Source organism: Entelurus aequoreus, linkage group LG24 (genome assembly GCF_033978785.1).
Source record: "Entelurus aequoreus isolate RoL-2023_Sb linkage group LG24, RoL_Eaeq_v1.1, whole genome shotgun sequence".
NCBI lineage: Eukaryota > Metazoa > Chordata > Actinopteri > Syngnathiformes > Syngnathidae > Entelurus > Entelurus aequoreus.
The window spans coordinates 11,508,445-11,530,570 of NC_084754.1; the positions used below are offsets into that span (position 1 = coordinate 11,508,445).

General features: G+C 37.8%; 1 protein-coding gene across 3 annotated transcripts in view; it reads left to right on the plus strand.

Moving 5' to 3' along the window:
* Window positions 1-20,318, plus strand: part of tspan9a (tetraspanin 9a) — a 580,412-nt gene extending 560,094 nt beyond the window's left edge. For all 3 annotated transcript variants that reach the window (XM_062035906.1, XM_062035907.1, XM_062035905.1), the window contains 4 exons: window positions 9,825-9,926; window positions 10,195-10,326; window positions 12,752-12,835; window positions 19,458-20,318. In XM_062035906.1, the coding sequence (XP_061891890.1) occupies window positions 9,825-9,926; window positions 10,195-10,326; window positions 12,752-12,835; window positions 19,458-19,529 (390 nt within the window). In that variant the 3' untranslated portion in view covers window positions 19,530-20,318. The remainder of the gene's footprint in view (window positions 1-9,824; window positions 9,927-10,194; window positions 10,327-12,751; window positions 12,836-19,457) is intronic.
* The last annotated feature ends 1,808 nt before the right edge of the window (window positions 20,319-22,126 follow it).

Sequence of the window (22,126 nt, forward strand, 5' to 3'; positions counted from 1 at the left end):
TTAGTGCCTTGCATGGCAGCTCCTGCCATCAGTGTGTGAATAGTGTCAAAGCACTTTGAGTACCTTGAAAGTAGAAAAGCGCATTTACCATTTACAATAAAATAATGGAAAATAAGACAAATACTGTAACACTAGGTCGTGAGTTCAAACCAGAGGCGAGTCAAACTAAATACTATAAAAATGGGACCCATTACCTCCCTGCTTGGCATCAAGGGTTGGAATCGGGGGTTAAATCACCAAAATGATTCCCGAGCGTGGCCACCACTGCTGCTCACGGCTCCCTCACCTCACAGGGGGTGGAACAAGTGGATGGGTCAAATGCAGAGGGTAATTTAAGTGGTACTTTAACTAAAGTAGTTGAACAAATACAAATTACTGAATGAATCTGAAGTAAACAAGGTACAGCAACAACTTTGTTACTGTCCATAAATCCCATTCTGAAAAACAAAGGACTTAAAGGTGATGTAAATCACAAGTTTGGACCCCAGTGTTCTATGTTTGCTAGCAAGGTTCCAATGTCATTGCAAGGATCAGTGGTCCAAGCTCCTCCATACAACAGGAGCAATCTAACATTTTTAGGATTATGCTGCAAACATGGTTGTCTCCCAAGTTTTTTAACTGAACTCGGGGGCCGGTATTGTGTTAGGGGCCAGATTCGGCCTACAGGCCGCAAGTTGAATAGCCGTGCTCTACAGTGACTAATCCAGTTTTTCAAAGTGTTCTTATCCTCATGTTGACCATGTGATGCGATTATAATCCTCACACAGATCTGCAGATGTTTATTTCAATTGGGTTGGGGGAAAAAATGAATTCATATGCTCATCCTGGCAACCCATAGAGCAGAACAGACCACTTTGGTCACACCACATTAAGCAAGGCACCATTGTTGTCCAAGCTACTCTTGTACTGTTGTCTACTTGATAATCTTAGTTGTTTTTAAATGATCATAAGTCAATGTTGTTGTCAACACACTACGGATTTTGGTTGTTGTCCTAAAATGAGAGTTTTGGTCAAAAGTGAGTTTGCACTACATCAGAAGAATGTAGGCGAATGTGGCACAACTCTGTTTGTTTTCCTCAAAAGTCGAGAAACTAGGTCAGAGTTGCATGACCAAATTCATGTTTGCTCGCTCTACAGTCATTTGTCTACACCTCATTAGCCTTAAATCTGCATCGTTAAGTTTCGTGTCAGACTCTAACAAAGACTTCCACGCAGCAAATGAAAGACGTGCAGAGGAGTCTTTGGAGACCAACATGATGATTTTATTGTAGTCTGTTTGTGGGGGTGGGCGTGCGGGGTGTAGTTGTCGGGCGGGCTGGTGGAAAGAGGCTGCTCTCCTGTGACTCTGTTTCTGCGAGAAGTCAGTAATGAGCGAGCAGTATCGCATAAAGCCCAGATTGAAAGCAGAAGACGGAAACAAAGTAAGAGGCAAAGATTGATGATAAAGCTCCTCATCCCATTTTCTGGTACAGGGACAGATGCAGAGGATGTTTCTGCCCGCAGCCCGACGAGGCGTATGCAGATACGCTCCTTCTACATCAGCAAAGTTGCCGAGCCGCCCAGTCGAATGGGACTGGAATTTACATGCTAATCTTATTTCTAAGGTTTTAGAGGACGCTCATATGGGATATGTTTGTGTTAACTTGTGATTACTAAATCATTTTACTGCAGAAAAAAAATAATTAGAACAAACCAGTTTGACTGTAAGTTTTTAACTTCTGTCATTGCCACGGTTACCCTGGATAGCGTAAACAGTATATTTGTGTTGTACTTGCATAAGTAGGCCAGGGCCTATAGTTAATAAATCAATTGAGCAAACAATAAATTAAAAAAATGAACTCCATAACTTTGCCAACATCCATAAATTGCCATGTCCTCTCGCTTCCAATCAGGGTACATGAGGGTTCACTCTGTGCATCGCTTCCAGCACCCGAGCGTGTTCATTCAACAGCAGAATTAAATGAACAGAGTGAATCCTCTTGTCATCCATCCACAATCTTTGTCTTGGTGGGCGAAGGCGGGACCGCTAGCTTACACACACACCTAAATCTTCCATTTGTAATGGTAAAAAAATTAGAAATAAAAGTTTATTTCGTTTGAAAGGAATACTTGCATTATTACTATTATATATTATGATCACACAAGTGCTTGATTTGGTCTTAAAATAATGCTGGCAAAGATAGTGTTTATCGGCAACAATTGGTAGAACAATACATTCAGGAAAATGTAATCTCTATCAATCGATCAATAGATGCATATATATATATATATATATATATATATATATATATATATATATATATATATATATATATATATATATATATATATATATATATGTATATATGTATATATATATATATATATATATATATATATATATATATATATATATATATATATATATATATACACACAGTACAGGCCAAAGTTTGGACACACCTTCTCATCATTCAATGTTTTCTTTATTTTCATGACTATTTACATTGTAGATTGTCACTGAAGGCATCAAAACTATGAATGAACACATGTGGAGTTATGTACTTAACAAAAAAAGGTGAAATAACTGAAAATATGTTTTATATTCTAGTTTCTTCAAAATAGCCACCCTTTGCTCTGATTACTGCTTTGCTTTGCACACTCTTGACCAGGGGTCCCCAAACTACGGCCCCCGGGCCGGATCCGGCCCACCAGCGTCCAAAATCAGGCCCGCGGGAAGTCCCAAGTATAAAAAATTAAAATTAAAATAAAAATTAAAAAAACGTTTTGGTTTTTTTTCTGTCTTTTCTTATCCATTTTGTACCGCTTGCTACTCACGGTGTCTCCTAGCCGCTCAGGCAAATCATATAGTCTAAAAATGCATTTTCTCATCGATAACGTGACATCATCGCGCGCGCGGAAAGTGCGCTATGTATATATATATATATATATATATATATATATATATATATATATATATATATATATATATATATATATATATATATATATATATATATATATATACACTACCGTTCAAAAGTTTGGGGTCACATTGAAATGTCCTTATTTTTTTAAGGAAAAGCACTGTACTTTTCAATGAAGATAACTTTAAACTAGTCTTAACTTTAAAGAAATACACTCTATACATTGCTAATGTGGTAAATGACTATTCTAGCTGCAAATGTCTGGTTTTTGGTGCAATATCTACATAGGTGTATAGAGGCCCATTTCCAGCAACTATCACTCCAGTGTTCTAATGGTACAATGTGTTTGCTCATTGGCTCAGAAGGCTAATTGATGATTAGAAAACCCTTGTGCAATCATGTTCACACATCTGAAAACAGTTTAGCTCGTTACAGAAGCTACAAAACTGACCTTCCTTTGAGCAGATTGAGTTTCTGGAGCATCACATTTGTGGGGTCAATTAAACGCTCAAAATGGCCAGAAAAAGAGAACTTTCATCTGAAACTCGACAGTCTATTTTTGTTCTTAGAAATGAAGGCTATTCCACAAAATTGTTTGGGTGACCCCAAACTTTTGAACGGTAGTATATATATATATATATATATATATATATATATATATATATATATATATATATATATATATATATATATATATATATATATACAGTACAGACCAAATGTTTGGACACACCTTCTCATCATTCAATGTTTTCTTTATTTTCATGACTATTTACATTGTAGATTGTCAGTGAAGGCATCAAAACTATGAATGAATACATGTGGAGTTATGTACTTAACAAAAAAAGGTGAAATAACTGAAAATATGTGTTATATTCTAGTTTCTTCAAAATAGCCACTCTTTGCTCTGATTACTGCTTTGCACACTCTTGACATTCTCTCAATGAGCTTCAAGCACACCTGTCAAGTGAAAACCATTTCAGGTGACTACCTCTTGAAGCTAACCGAGAGAATGCCAAGAGTGCGCGACAAAGGGTGGCTATTTTGAAGAAACTGTAATATAAAACATGTTTTCAGTTATTTCACCTTTTTTTGTTAGGTACATAACTCCACAAGTGATCATTCATAGTTTTGATGCCTTCAGTGACAATCTACAATGTAAATAGTCATGAAAATAAAGAAAACACATTGAATGAGAAGGTGTGTCCAAACTTTTGGCTTGTACTGTATGTGTACATACAGTATATACAGTATATATATGTGTGTATGCATATATATATATATATATATATATACATATTAAACCTTAAATTCTGATGTAGTATGTAATATTTGTTTGTTTATAAACTTTTCATACAAGAATTGTATTTATTTAGGAATTAAGTGGCAGTTTTTTTTATTTAAAAAATCTTTACAGTTTTGTATTTTGTAAACTTACTGTACCGAAAAAGAACAGAACCATGACCATCTTCCCGAGACCCGTATCAACTCGTGAGGATGTGGTACTGTTACACCACTATCAAATACTGTTGTTTACGGTTCAAAGTGGGGGTCTCGAACTTGTGGCCCCAGACCCATATTTTGTGGCCCTCTACTTCTTAGTTTAGTGTAATTGCGGCCCGCACACCTCGGAGGGCTAACAGGTACAAACAACAAGCACATATTGGGAAACAAAAAGAGCAACTTCCTGTCGGCAAGCAGAAGTGTCTCTGGCCATCTTTTGGGAACTTAACAATCAATCAATCAATCAATGTTTATTTATATAGCCCTAAATCACAAGTGTCTCAAAGGGCTGCACAAGCCACAACGACATCTTCGGTACAGAGCCCACATACGGGCAAGGAAAAACTCACCCCAGTGGGACGTCGATGTGAATGACTATGAGAAACCTTGGAGAGGACCGCATATGTGGGTAACCCCCCCCCCTCTAGGGGAGACTGAAAGCAATGGATGCCGAGTGGGTCTGACATAGTATTGTGAATGTCCAGTCCATAGTGGATCCAATACATCAGCGAGAGTCCAGTCCATAGTGGGGCCAGCAGGAAACCGTCCCGAGCGGAGATGGGTCAGGAGATGTCCCCAACCGATGCACAGGCTAGCGGTCCACCCGGGGTCCCGACTCTGGACAGCCAGCACTTCATCCATGGCCACCGGACCTGTGCAACTCCCCCTCCCCAAGGGAGAGGGGAGCAGAGGAGAGAAGAAAAGAAACGGCAGATCAACTGGTCTAAAAAGGGGGTCTATTTAAAGGCTAGAGTATACAAATGAGTTTTAAGATGTCAAATATATACAATTTTTACATTCAATTTTATATTTATAAATACTTAAGACCCACCATTTCTTAGGGTCACTGTAGGTGCTGGTAGAAGTAGTTACCAAATTTTGTCACACTGTTAAAATGTGATTTTTTAAGTGAATACTTTTTGTGGCCCAGCCTCCAGTTTGATGGAGTTTGACACCCCTTTTTTTGAAAGGGTGTGTAGATTTGTCTCAATGAGACAGAATTCCTGTTTTAACGTCTGACATTGACACCACTGTACATTAGAGAATCATTAGTGGGTTTAAAGTGGTGAGCGGAGTCTTAACTTGTAAATATCCTTTTGGTCGCGGTGTGGTTATCTAATCGTGCCTGTGCAGTGTGGTTTGGGCACCACGGGCCTATTTCCCCCATAATAATTACCACATATCAGAAGCGCCCCTCAATCTGTCGCAGCTGTTAGTCAAATCCCCCATGGGTGAAGCAAACTGCGGGAGAATGAAGCTACTGACTTTTGTTTCTCATTAACACTTCCAATAAGATATTAATCTCCCACTGACATGACACAACCCTGAGCACATTACTGGAGTTGAGTCGCAAGGAAACAGATTTACACACTTTGCTTGAGGGCATGCAGGCGCACCTTGTCGGGGGGAAGTTACCCAAGATGTCTCATCTTAAGTCAAGACAAAAAAGAAGGGTAGCTCAATAATGTGATTATTCAAAGTTGTATCCACAAGCGACAGCCCACATGGATAAATGATGCAGATATGCAACCCATCCATTCATTTTCTGACCGCTTATCAATCTCAGATAGCTTCTGGAGGAAATCAAACGCTACTTTGAACTGGATCGATGCCGAAATGTTGTAATGGTATCAGTCGTTCCTGAGTAAGCAGACGAGACATAAAAAAAAGTCTCTAAGCAAATTCAACCGTGAAGTATTTACTTTAAAGATTTTCTAGGAACAGAAATCATCACTATCGTATTTTCCGGATGATAACACGTACCGTTATATATACAAAACCCAAAACCCGGGATGTTGGCACGTTGTGTAAATCGTACATAAAAACAGAACACAATGATTTGCAAATCCTTTTCAACCTATTTTCAATTGAATACATTGCAAAGACAAGATACTTAACGTTCGAACTGGAAAACCTTGTTATTTTTTGCAAATATTAGCTCATTTGGAATTTGATGCCTGCAACATGTTTCAGAAAAGCTGGCACAAGTGGCAAAAAAGACTGAGAAAGTTGAGGAATGCTCATCAAACACTTATTTGGAACATCCCACAGGTGAACAGGCTAATTGGGAACAGGTGGGTGCCATGATTGGGTATACAAGCAGCTTCCATGAAATGCTCAGTCATTCACAAACAAGGATGGGGCGAGGGTCACCACTTTGTGAACAAATGCGTGAGCATATTGTCCAACAGTTCAAGAAGAACAATTCTCAACCAGCTATTGCAAGGAATTTAGGGATTTCACCATCTACGGTCCGTAATATTATCAAAAGGTTCAGAGAATCTGGAGAAATCACCACACGTAAGCAATGATATTACAGACTTTCGATCCCTCAGGCGGTACTGCATCAAAAAGCAACATCAATGTGTAAAGGATATCACCACATGGGCTCAGGAACACTTCAGAAAACCACTGTCAGTAACTACAGTTGGTCGCTACATCTGTAAGTGCAAGTTAAAACTCTACTATGCAAAGCGAAAGCCATTTATCAACAACACCCAGAAACGCAGCCGGCTTCGCTGGGCCCGAGCTCATCTAAGATGGACGGATGCAAAGTGGAAAAGTGTTCTGTGGTCTGACGAGTCCACATTTCAGATTGTTTTTTGGAAACTGTGGACGTCGTGTCCTCCAGACCAAAGAGGAAAAGAACCATCCGGACTGTTCATCTGTGATGGTATGGGGGTGTATTAGTGCCCAAGGCATGGGTAACTTACACATCTGTAAAGGCACCATTAATGCTGAAAGGTACATACAGGTTTTGGAGCAACATATGTTGCCATATAAGCAACGTTATCATGGACGCTCCTGCTTATTTCAGCAAGACAAAGCCAAGCCACGTGTTAAAACAGTGTGGTTTCATTGTAAAAGAGTGTGGGTACTAGACTGGCCTGCCTGTAGTCCAGACCTGTCTCCCATTGAAAATGTGTGGCGCAACATGAAGCCTAAAATACCACAACGGAGACCCCCGGACTGTTGAACAACTTAAGCTGTACATCAAGCAAGAATGGGAAATAATTCCACCTGAAAAGCTTCAAAAATTGGTCTCCTCAGTTCCCAAACGTTTACTGGATGTTGTTAAAAGGAAAGGCCATGTAACACAGTGGTAAAAATGCCCTTGTGCCAATTTTTTTGCAATGTGTTGCTGCCATTAAATTGTAAGTTAATGATTATTTGCACAAAAAAATGAAGTTTCTCAGTTTGAACATTAAATATCTTGTCTTTGCAGTCTATTCAATTGAATATAAGTTGAAAAGGATTTACAAATCATTGTATTCTGTTTTTATTTGTGAATTACACAACGTGCCAACTTCACTGGTTTTGTTTTTTAAGTTGCACCCACAAAATGTTTGAAAAAAAACAATATTTTTCATATATTAGCCGCACGGGACTGTAAGCTGCAGATGTATACCTTGTGAAATGTCTTAAAATGCCTGGAAAGGATGTGCAAACTGTCAGTTGCACGGAAACAGAAACAGCTGTGAGAAAGTAGGCGATTGTGCTGCAGCTCAGTCCTACCTGTGTCATTATTTGGACTGTCAAAAATGAAAATATTAGACAAATTGTCTATTCAGCAATATCATTTCATGATGGTATAGCTGCTAGGTGACCTACGGGGGTTGGTTAAAACTAATTTAATTGATGCGTTTTAGTGTCTGATTGCGTTTTTTTATATTTGACATTAGTATATCTATTATTAGAAGAAAAAAAAGCTTCTTGCAATGTGCATTTTGTTGCGTCTGGAACGTTCAAATGCACACTCACAGTTATTGCCAGCATCTTCCATTAACCCACTTTCAGCGCACACTGCAGGACTGTTTCTAAAATGCACTGCAGGACTGTTTCTAAAATGCCACAGGTAGGAGCAAATCATAAATGTGCAGTAAATGAGTGTTTCCATGGTAAACGCCATGTGGGTCAAGCAAAAACTTCATTTAAATAAGGCAATCTGCAACAGTTATCAATTGTACACACAGTCCTGGTATATCGCACAACAGGCCCACCAATAGAACATGCAATTTTATAGTTTGCGAACGCTGTTTAGCACGTGGTATTCGGATCTTTGTAGGTCAGGCCCCAAATGTTTTGGTCAGCTCTTATGGGGGATCACTGTGACAGTCGCTATGCCAACCAGCAGTGGGGACACTCGTGACCCAAATGTTTGCTTAGAACATAAAGCATAACAATTAGCCGAAAGACAGCTCGTAGCCCAGAACAACTTTGGATGCCTCTGTCTCAATTTCCAAACTATACTCATTTTGTTTTAACTCTGAATGATGACTGTAGGAGAGTCCATCGGCCAAATTGTTAGATCTTCTAAACCAGGGGTGTCAAACGTACGGGCCGCGGGCCTAATCCAGCCCGCGAACAGGTTTTATCCGGCCCGCGGCATGAGTTTGCTAAGTATAAAAATGAGCCGAAATTTTTGAATGAAAGAAACTGCTGTTCTAAATGTGTCCACTAGATGTCGCGATATCAATTATTTATATCTTTGTAGATGATGCTACATATGTAAAAAAATTAATTAGTGCACCAGTTGAGGAAAATGAGCAAAATACATTAATAACATCCTGTAATTTGATTTTGATATTATTTTTTGGTAACACTTTAGTATGGGGAACATATTCTAAGTAACAAAGACTTAATTTAGAGCTATTTGGACACTAGGGGAACGTATTGTAAGTAACAAAGACTTAATTTAGAGTTAATTGGTTAGGGTTAGGGTTGGGGTTGGGGTTAATAATGGTGGTTGTATAATAAGGCCATGCGGAATAAGGAATTAATAAGTACTTAATAATGAGTAATTAAGCGGCAATATGTTACTAATTTGCATGTTAATAAGCAACTAATTAATGGTGAATATGTTCACCATACTAAAGTGTTACCTATTTTTTTATCTTGATATATTGAAAATTAACACCAATGAGTTGACTGATGAACATTATCACATAATTTATTCAGAGAGTATAAATAACGAAAAATAAAGATGGAATACTACTAACAGCAACATGTAAGTGTAAAAAAAAACATGATTTGTACATTTTCAGAATGTGCTTGTTGTATTTTTAAACAAAGAAAATAATCTGAAGTTGTCTTTATTTTTAAGTTATCGTGCCGTGGTCTTACCGGACTGGAATACATTTTCTCCATGTGGCCCCCGATCTGAAATGAGTTTGACCCCCCTGTTGTAAACACAACATGGTTGACAAAGTCATGAAAGCAAGAACCCTACTTACTGAGATCAGACCTCAAACAGGTTCATGTTTTTTGACAGCTTTCAATTTTCTAGCAATTTTCCACACCGTTGTTCAGCGATCGCTCCGCAGGGATGACCCACTGTTGTCTGAGATGTCGTTCTATTCTCAGGTACGCGTGACCGTGCCTGATGCTAATGTCGTTGTATCTTCCAATCGGCAGGTGAGCGAGAACGCCAAGCAAGATTTGAAAGACGGCCTGGCTCTGTACAACTCTGAAAACAACATCGGCCTGAGAAATGCCTGGAACATTATCCAGGCAGAGGTAGGCAGACATAACGTGTGTGCAGTCACATCAAATATGATATAATACATTAGCACTGATAACAAGCCACAGCTGTGAGTGGTACATTGCTGATAATGTATTGCCTCGCTTCTTGTCTTAGCATTAATGCAACATTGCGTTTTCACGGCAGCCAGTCAGAGTACATCCCATTACCCCAGCAATCCACAATGTGAATGAAGTCAAGTTACTGTGAGGTGATGGACTTGTCTGGCTGACGGACTGCATCATGTTTGTGTGTGTTACACAGTGGAAGTGCTGCGGCGTTATAGCCTACACAGATTGGCACGAGGCCCTGAAAGAGAAGGTCGTTCCTGACCGCTGCTGCCAGGAACATTACCAGGACTGTGGACGGAACGCCACCACCATGTTCTGGAACCGAGTAAGTGGACACTAAAGAATGGACAGTTTTAGGGTGAGCAATACGTGTGGATCAGCCAGATTGTTGCTTTAAATGTGGTGTTTTGTGTGTGCAACATGCACATTACTTGAATCACAGGCTTTCAGAATGTCTGCTCAGAAAATAGAAAACGGTTGGAGGCTCCTAATATTATTGCTCACCAACACACTGTTCACTGTCTAACCAGAGACACCAAAAACTAATCACTGTTCGATATTATTATTATGCCCACGTAACGTTCCGCGGAATGGAGTTACCAAAGAATTCCACGCGTTGTTGACTCAGTTGCCATACTTTGGTTATGAATACAGCCGCAAAATAAGCCAGCATTGGGCCAGAAAAGGTTGCAAGTGGCAATACTTTGATAGAGAAGGCGAGAAACACTTGTATTTTACTGTATTTATTAATTTTTTACTGAGCATAGAGAAGTCAGTATAATACAGTGTGTACAGAAAAAAAACAGTGTGTATATATATATGTATATGTATATATATATATATATATATATATATATATATATATATATGTATATATATATATATATATATATATATATGTATATATATACATGTGTATATATACATATATATGTGTATATATATATACATGGATATATACATATATGTACCTGTGTGTGTGTGTGTGTGTGTGTGTGTGTGTGTGTGTGTGTGTGTGTGTGTGTGTGTGTGTGTGTGTGTGTGTGTGTGTGTGTGTGTGTGTGTGTGTGTGTGTGTGTGTGTGTGTGTGTGTGTGTGTGTGTGTGTGTGTGTGTGTGTGTGTGTATATATATATATATATATATATATATATTTACATGGACATATATATATATATGTATATATGTATGTTTATACTGTATATATATATATATATATATATATATATATATATATATATATATATATATATATATATATATGTATGTATATATATATATATATATATATATATATATATATATATATATATATATATATATATATACAAACGTATATATATACAGTATATATATATATATATATATATATATATATATATATTTATATATATATATATATATATATATATATATATATAATGTTGGAGTATTGACTTTAGTACAGATTTTGTATGTTGCAAAAGGGACAAAGGACATAATATAATAGTAATTGATATTGTTACACAGTCCTATGTTTTCGTCTGATTGCAGATAGGATTAAACATTTTATCGTTTGATAATCCTGGAATAATTTAAGTATCAGCATTGGTATGATGAATAATGCCTATCCAAATGTGTAGTATTGCCTACAACGTAAAGTAGCCAAACAATAGAAAAATAAGTGCTTATTACTTTTTAACAGAAATGTGGATAGAACCACTCTGCAACATAAGTAACAGAATAAATTAGCAAGTACATTAAGAGAAGTTTTGATAAAATACTGAAAATTAAGCAATATGTTACAACTTACGTTAGTAGCTCTATTAGGAGCCTTTGTAACCCATTTTGAAATGGTTTTATTACAATTTTATATACTAAATAATATATTGTGATATATATCTTTAACGCACAATAAGAATATATATATATATATATATATATACATATACTGTATATCACTGTATATATATATGATATATATATAGTATATATATATATATCATAAATATATACAGTCTATATATGTATATATACAGATTTTAGATTTTATTGTAAAACTATTATTATTTTCTATAAAAATGTGTTTTCTGTCAATGTTTTTGGGAGTCCTGAATGATTTAATTTGATTTACTTTATTTATAATAGACACATTTACACTGTACAACTTTAATTGGAAGTGCATTCTCATCAATTTGTTAAGCTGTGACTCGTGTTGTTTATTTATGATTTTTCCATTGTGTCTGCCAACAGCCACTTTTGTCCATCGTAAAGCCTTGCTGCACTGTGTTTACCAATTCCCCCCTATTACAAGGCTAATCTGCTCTATTATGGGGTTTGCTCAGTCCAAAGAAGGGGATTAAATAATTGCCAACAAGAGAATAGTCAGACATTGAGCTGGCCCTCTGGGAAAGCGCCACACTCCAATCCTGTAATCCTGTGCAGAGAAAAAGGCCACACACACCACCTAGGGAAGTCCTACATGCAGCCTCAGCAAGGGGCACCACTTTGCAGCTGGAACCAATATGACCCCACCTCATTACCAGCATGTGACCTCTGACTGAACCAACTCTGGACACATTTTAAAATCTCTAGAATGTTGCAAATTTAATGCACACGGCTGTCTATATGACCCAAATGTCTGGATATAAAATGCTCCGGTCATAAGTAATGCACTTCTTTAAGACATGCTCTCCCTTCCATTGTATAATTCACACAAACACTTTCAGGAGTTGACTGGTTGAGATTTTTCAACATGTTCTCCTATTTTAGGGATGCTTTGAGAAAGTGGAGGAGTGGCTTGATGACAGCAAGCATCTGTTAGGAACCATAGGCATGGTCATCTTGGTGGTGCAGGTAGGAGACTTTTTGATGTTTTCCTGCATTTTTATTTCTGTTCCTTCTGTCTGCATCAATTGGCCTTCACATCCAATGCGCCTCTGTCTTCTGCTGGGAAAGTTATAAGGTTTGTCCTCAGTGGGCGTTCTGGCAGCCCACGTGTTGAAAATGTTGAACCTGTCTCTTAGACATCATGGCTTTGCTCCAGGAAGGAGCCAGCATAAGATTTACAAAGTAGATATAGGAGAGAACGATATATTAATATACTGTATATGTCTGTGTATATATATATATATATATATATATATATATATATATATATATATATATATATATATATATATATATATATATATATATATATATATATATATATATATATATATATATATATATATATATATATATATATATATATACATATATATATATATATATATATATATATATATGTATATATATATATATATATATATATATATATATATATATATATATATATATATATGTATATATACGTATATATATATATATATATATATATATATATATACATATATATATATATATATATATATATATATATATATATATATATATATATATATATATATATATATATATATATATGTATATATATATATATATATATATATGTGTGTGTATATAAATGTGTATATATTTGTGTATATATGTGTGTGTGTGTGTGTGTGTGTGTGTATATATATATATATATAATACAGCCTGAAGGAACTGTCAATTTTTTTTTTACCAAGGAGTTGAATAAAACCCCTGTGATTGATCATGATTAATGTGTACAGTGTGTATACAGTATGTATATATATATATATATATATATATATATATATATATATATATATATATATATATATATATATATATATGTATATATATATATATATATATATATATATATATATATATATGTATATATATATATATAGTATATATGTACATACTGTATATACTGTGTGTGTATTTATACACATTATAATTGTACCATATATGTATACAGTACACACAGTAAATCAATACCAATTTTGCTTATCTTTTATAATTTTATTCATAAAACACTTATATAAAAAGGACAAGACAGTTAAAAAATGAACATGCATGTTTAGTTTCGACAGTGTACAACAGAGCTAAGCTGGTCATCAAATTAATTAATCGAACGTCAATAAATAGCCATGTTGCTTTCCTGAGTGTGTAAACAATAACAAAAATGGCAATATATTTTGTAATAATAAAAAATATCGATCTAATCCCTGTCGTTTCGACCATATACCGATACTGTATTTGGTATTGTTTCTGTCGTTACTAATATTATCGATCCTCCCACTTCCGTTTGCATTCAGGAGCTCGAGTTTAGCAATTAGCATATCCTCCTACGGTGTGTAGCGTAGCATATTTAGTTATTCCTCGTCCTCCAATGATAATACTTGTAAGAAACGTAGTTTCTAACAAGTTTAGGGGAGACAACTAAAATGTGTGTTATCATGATATGCCGATGGTATTAAAAGCTCCATTGTCATCATATATCATTTTTATTGTCTGTTAGACATTCTCAAACTATATATATATATATATATACTGTATATATAGTTTGTATATATATATATATATATGTGTGTGTATATATATGTGTATATATTTGTGTATATATGTATGCCAAAGGATCAATTAAGTGATTAGTGTTTTATTTATTTATACTAAAGTTGAAGTTAAAGTCCCAACGATAGTCACACACACACTAGGTGTGGTGAATTTATGCTCTGGTGAGGGGAGCAGTGAGCAGCAGCGGTGGCCGCGCTCGGGAATCATTTTGGTGATTCAACCCCCAATTCCAACCCTTGATGCTGAGTGCCAAGCAGGAAGGCAATGGGTCCCATTTTTATAGTCTTTGGTATGACTGGGTAACTGGGCACTGAGCAGGTTATATATATTATATTTTATTATATTATATTATATTATATTATATTATATTATATTATATTATATTATATTATATTCAAACACAGTGTTACTGTTCAAACTGTATGTAATGTTACAGTGGCCAAAAATATTGAATATACTTGTTAAATAAAACCTCAGCCTTGTTTGTAATGACTACTTAGGCCAACCAAGCTACTGTGTTTTAAGGCTTGGTCGTTACGGCGGTACTTGGAGAGCCAAGTGGAGAACCACTGGTCTACGTTAAAGACTCTAGCCGCGTTCTTTTGTAGAACAGTCAGAGATCGGGTCTTCTGGAAGAATTCACAAGCGTTTATTCACGCAGGTCACAGGTCAACGCTACAGTGTTGGCTGCATACGTAAGCACAACAAGCAAGCTTCTGCAAAAGTGAGCCAGTTAAAGAAGAACGATTCCCTTTCTTTGAAGTAAAAAAAAAAAAAAGAAGACAAGTCCAATGGGTCAAAGAGTGTTCACAAGGGTGAGGACGAGTCCAAGACTATTGACTAGGGGAATTGTGTCACAAAGATGTGTAGCCAATTAAAACATTTTAAAAATATTAATATCTGAGGCTTGGTCCTACAAAGTCACAGGCAGCATAAAGGCTGCATAGGGTGTGTGTGTTCTTCAAATGAAGTCTAATGAATTAAAACAAATTCAAGTGTGTACTTGCTATACACTGCAAAAAGTCAGTGTTCAAAAACAAGGGAAAAAAATACAAAAATTAGGGGTATTTTATTTGAACTAAGCAAAATTATCTGCCAATAGAACAAGAAAATTCGGCTTGTCAAGACTTTCCAAAACAAGTCAGATTAGCTAACCTCGATGAACCCCAAAATACCTTAAAGGCCTACTGAAATGAGATTTTCTTATTTAAACGGGGATAGCAGATCCATTCTATGTGTCTTACTTGATCATTTCGCGATATTGCCATATTTTTGCTGAAAGGATTTAGTAGAGAACATCAACGATAAAGTTCGCAACTTTTGGTCACTGATAAAAAAAGCCTTGCCTGTACCGGAAGTAGCGTGACGTCACAGGTTGTAGAGCTCCTCACATCTGCACATTGTTTTCAATTATGGACGCCAGCAGCGTGAGCGATTCGGACCGAGAAAGCGACGATTACCCCATTAATTTGAGCGAGGATGAAAGATTTGTGGATGAGGAACGTCAAAGTGAAGGATTAGAGGGCAGTGGAAGCGATTCAGATAGGGAAGATGCTGTGAGAGGCGGGTGGGACCTGATATACAGCTGGGAATGACTAAAACAGTAAATAAACACAAGACATATATATACTCTATTAGCCACAACACAACCAGGCTTATATTTAATTTGCCACAAATTAATCCGCATAACAAACACCTCCCCCCTCCCGTCCATATAACCCACCAATACAATTTAAACACCCGCACAACACACTCAATCCCACAGCCCAAAGTACCGTTCACCTCCCCAAAGTTCATACAGTACATACATTTCTCCAAAGTTACGTACGTGACATGCACATAGCGGCACGCACAGACGGGCAAGCGATCAAATGTTTGGAAGAAAGCTGCGTACTCACGGTAGCGCGTCTGCTATCCAACTCAAAGTCCTCCTGGTTGTGTTGCTGCAGCCGGCCGCTAATACACCGCTTCCCACCTACAGCTTTCTTCTTTGCTGTCTTCATTGTTCATTAAACAAATTGCAAAAGATTCACCAACACAGATGTCCAGAATACTGTGGAATTTTGCGATAAAAACAGACGCTGTTTGTATTGGGACACAATGGTGTCCCAATACTTCCGCACAATCCGTGACGTCACGCGCAAACGTCATCATACCGAGACGTTTTCAGCCGAATATTTCCCGGGAAATTTAAAATTGCACTTTATAAGTTAACCCGGCCGTATTGGCATGTGTTGCAATGTTAAGATTTCATCATTGATATATAAACTATCAGACTGTGTGGTTGGTAGTAGTGGGTTTCAGTAGGCCTTTAAAATAAGTATATTCTCACTAATAACAAGTGCATTTTTCTTGGTAGAAAAAAAAATTTGACCTTTTTGCTCAATATGTTGAAAAATATTCTTAAATTAAGTAAATGCTAGTGCCATTATCTTGACATAATGATATGCGCTCGGCATCATGATTTTTTTTTTCATGTTTGAAGTAAGAAATTATTACTTTTAAAAAGTAGTTTTATACTTGTGAGTGTTGATGACAATCTTATCAACAAGCTGTAATATCTTACTGAGATCATTTAGGACCAAAAACCTTAAAACAAGTAAAACACTCTAACAAAATATCTGCTTAGTGAGAAGAATGATCTTATCAGACAGAAAATAAGCAAATATCACCCTTATTTGAGATATTTAATCTTATGTAGATTTCAGTTTTTGCAGTGTAATATTCTAACATCTGTATCGTGCAACTCGAATTGACGGACTCGTTTCCCATTGCAGTCAATTACAGCTCGTTCACACTGAGGTGTGCTAAGAAGTACTTGAAATGTTCCTGCGGTCGGCACTTTCAGCAGATAAAGATTTTAGGATGAGCCCTGCGACTGTGTTTGATGTACAGGCATCATGGGTAATGGCAACTTCAAAGAGCTAGCGGCCCGCCTACCGGGAGGCCTCCATTTACTTCATCGACATAATTCTTGTGCACACTGGACACGTTCCTTGCAGAGTGAATGAAAATATGCTGGCGCCTCACAGCAGGATTCAGTATGGATGAAAAAGGGTACATGACATCATCATAAGAACATTCATTAAATCTACAAAACCCAAAACCAGTGAAAGTTGGCACGTTGTGTAAATCGTAAATAAAAACCGAATACAATAATTTGCAAATCCTTTTCAACTTATATTCAATTGAATAGACTGCAACCAGCTATTGCAAGGAATTTAGGGATTTCCCCATCTACGGTCCGTAATATCATCAAAGGGTTCAGAGAATCTGGAGAAATCACTGCACGTAAGCAGCTAAGCCCGTGACCTTCGGTCCCTCAGGCTGTACTGCATCAACAAGCGACATCAGTGTGTAAAGGATATCACCACATGGGCTCAGGAACACTTCAGAAACCCACTGTCAGTAACTACAGTTGGTCGCTACATCTGTAAGTGCAAGTTAAAACTCTCCTATGCAAGGCGAAAACCGTTTATCAACAACACCCAGAAACGCTGTCAGCTTCGCTGGGCCTGAGCTCATCTAAGATGGACTGATACAAAGTGGAAAAGTGTTCTGTGGTCTGACGAGTCCACATTTCAAATTGTTTTTGGAAACTGTGGACGTCGTGTCCTCCGGACCAAAGAGGAAAAGAACCATCTGGATTGTTATAGGCGCAAAGTTGAAAAGCCAGCATCTGTGATAGTATAGGGGTGTATTAGTGCCCAAGACATGGGTAACTTACACATCTTTGAAGGCGCCATTAATGCTGAAAGGTACATACAAGTTTTGGAGCAACATTTGTTGCCATCCAAGCAACGTTACCATGGACGCCCCTGCTTATTTCAGTAAGACAATGCCAAGCCACGTGTTACATCAACGTGGCTTCATAGTAAAAGAGTGCGGGTACTAGACTGGCCTGCCTGTAGTCCAGACCTGTCTCCCATTGAAAATACGTGGCGCTTTATGAAGCCTAAAATACCACAACGGAGACCCCCGGACTGTTGAACAACTTAAGCTGTACATCAAGCAAGAATGGGAAAGAATTCCACTTCAAAAATGTGTCTCCTCAGTTCCCAAATGTTTACTGAGTGTTGTTAAAAGGAAAGGCCATGTAACACAGTGGTGAACATGCCCTTTCCCAACTACTTTGGCACGTGTTGCAGCCATGAAATTCTAAGTTAATTATTATTTGCAAAAAAAATAAAGTTTATGAGTTTGAACATCCAATATCTTGTCTTCGTAGTGCATTCAATTGAATATGGGTTGAAAATGATTTGCAAATCATTGTATTCCGTTTATATTTACATTTAACACAATTTCCTAACTCATATGGAAACGGGGTTTGTAGGTTGTCCTAAAGAATTTGGAGGTAATCCTCCTTTTTTCATTGTGCCATTTACTCTCTGTAAAGCACCAGTTCCATTGGCAGCAAAACAGGCCCAGAGCATAATACTACCACCACCATGCTTGACGGTAGGCCTGGTGTTCCTGGGATTAAAGGCCTCACCTTTTCTCCTCCAAACATATTGCTGTGTATTGTGGCCAAAGAGCAAAATTTTGGTTTCATCTGACCACAGAACTTTTCTCCAGAAGGTCTTATCTTTGTCCATGTGATGTAACACACCCCCATACCATCACAGATGCTGGCTGTTGAACTTTGCGCCTATAACAATCCGAATGGTTCTTTTCCTCTTTGTTCCGGACGACATGATGTCCACAGTTTCTAAAAACAATTTGAAATGTGGACTCGTCAGACCACAGAACACTTTTCCACTTTGCATCAGTCCATCTTAGATGCTGGCGGCGTTTCTGGGTGTTGTTGATAAATGGCTTTTTTTTTTTTTTTTTTTTAAGTGTCTTGTCTTTGTAGTCTATTCAATTGAATATAGGTTGAAAAGGATTTGCAAATCATTGTATTCTGTTTTTATTTACGATTTACACAATGTGCCAACTTCTCTTGTTTTGGGTTTTGTACACGAGCTATGTAACCATGCCGTCTCCTTCTTGTCTTCTTCCACAGCTCCTGGGCATGGCGTTCTCCATGACACTCTTCCATCACATCCACAGAACGGGGAAGAAGTATGACGCCTAAGCTTCGAGAGAAGAGGAGCCTCAATTCCTGATGGGATGGAACTTTTGAAAGAAAAAAAAATGCCACCCCCTTTGTGCTCCCCAAACAACACCACCACCACTGCGTTGCAACCATCCTTTGACTCTGTTCCCAGAATTTGTGTGCAGATTCCTCGGCCTGCTCCTTTCGCCACTCATTTTTGCCAAAGAGTAACACAACTGTAAGAGGGGGAAAAAGGACGGCAGCGTCATTTGGCACTTGAGAGAACCCCGTTGGTTGTCACTCCTTGATTTTTATTAACGGTTTACAAAAAGGAAGCGCGCACAGACACTAAGACAATAAAGACTTCTATTAACACTTCCCACCCGCTGGGAGAAGACGACATAAAAATCCCTCCTCCCATTTCTGGAGTGTTTGTGTTTCTTTTATGTCGATTAAAAATCACCCTCTTGTAAATGGATGGAAAAAAAAACAAAATGGCATGCTAGTTTTCTACTTAAAATCAAAAAACCCTTTAGCACCCTTTATTTTGTTCCAAATACCTTTTTTATATGTGAGTGATGCTCCTGCGGAATGTAAGGAATTGATGGCGTTATTGTTTTTTTTCTTTTGACTATCATTTTGAGTTAAGTGAGTAGGATGGAAGGACGTCACAAAAATTGTGGTACAAGTTTGACACATTTGGGAAAAAAAGAAAAAACATGCTCTATGTGTTACCACACCCCAACATTGTTGCGTTTTCCTATTGAGACGATGCAAATTGTGTAAAAATGATTGTTTATTAAAGCTCCACCGGGACTGTCAACAGCACGGGTGATGAAATACCTCTCCTTGGAGAACACACACTAAATGGCGGTGTGTGTTTTATCACATTGTTCCACCCTGCAGAGGTTGGTTTTCTGGAAAAAAAAAAAAAAAGTGCACAAAAACACGGAAAATTGTGGGCACTGGGGGGCAGAAACCGAGCAGACATGCATTCTTGCTGATATCATAAATTGTGTTAGTGGAGGCGGCAGAGCGTTTCTCTTCCATATTCCGCAACTGTCACACATTTGTTCTCCTCTCATCAGTCTCTGCTCACCTTTCGCTCTGTGTTTCCTCACAAGCACTTTCCAGCCCCGAACGAGTCCGTATTTCGAGTCCCGTCGTCCCCAGATGATGTTCCCACCCATGACACACCTCTGGCTTTTCCCGCCGCTTCTATTTGCGTGTCGGACAGAGCGTTGGGAGAGTAGGCCGATCAAAGCTTGAGACAGAAAACTATGGCAACATGCCCTAAAGGATGCATCTGTTTACCACGGATTCCCTGCAAGAAGCTCGGGAATCAATCCACCTCCTTAAAGGCCTACTGAAACCCACTACTACCAACCACGCAGTCTGATAGTTTATATATCAATGATGAAATGTTAACATTGCAACACATGCCAATACGGCCGGGTTAGATTAGTAAAGTGCAATTTTAAATTTCCCGCGAAATATTCTGCTGAAAAAAGTCTCGGTATGATGACGTTTGCGCGTGACGTCACGGATTGTGCGGACATATTGGGACACCATTGTGGCCAGCTATTAAGTCGTCTGTTTTCATTGCAAAATTCCACAGTATTCTGGACATCTGTGTTGGTGAATCTTTTGCAATTTGTTTAATGAACAATGAAGACAGCAAAGAAGAAAGCTGTAGGTGGGAAGCGGTGTATTAGCGGCTGGCTGCAGCAACACAACCAGGAGGACTTTGAGTTGGATAGCAGACGCGCTACCGTGAGTACAGCTTTGGCTTCCAAACATTTGATCGCTTGCCCGTACGTGCGTGCCGCTATGTGCATGTCACGTACGTAACTTTGGGGAAATATATGTGCTGTATGAACTTTACGGAGGTGAACGGTACTTTGGGCTGTGGGATTGAGTGTGTTGTGCGGGTGTTTGATTTGTACTGGTGGGTTATATGGACGGGAGGGGGGAGGTAGGTGTTTGTTATGCGGATTTATTTGTGGCATATTAAATATAAGCCTGGTTGTGGCTAATAGAGTATATATATATGTGTTGTGTTTATTTACTGTTTTAGTCATTCCCAGCTGAATATCAGGTCCCACCCGCCTCTGCCCTCTAATCCTTCACTCTCACTTTCCTCATCCACGATTCTTTCATCCTCGCTCAAATGAATGGGGTAATCGTCGCTTTCTCGGTACGAATCGCTCACGCTGCTGGCGTCCATGATTGAAAACAATGTGCAGATGTGAGGAGCTCCACAACCTGTGACGTCACGCTACTTCCGGTACAGGCAAGGCTTTTTTTATCGGGGACCAAAAGTTGCGAACTTTATCGTCGATGTTCTCTACTAAATCCTTTCAGCAAAAATATGGCAATATCGCGAAATGATCAAGTATGACACATAGAATGGACCTGCTATCCCCGTTTAAATAAGAAAATCTCATTTCAGTAGACCTTTAAAGACTAAAAATACTCGGGTCTGGTCCATGTGTCTGGTGTGTGGACTTCAAGGGAAAGGGCCTTGGGTGGGTAACATTATCTGAGCTCTAACGACTATTTTCTACAAACAATATGCTTCAGTTTCCTTTTTTTTTTTTTTTTGCAATGTTAGGCCTGATCTACTAAAATCCCAA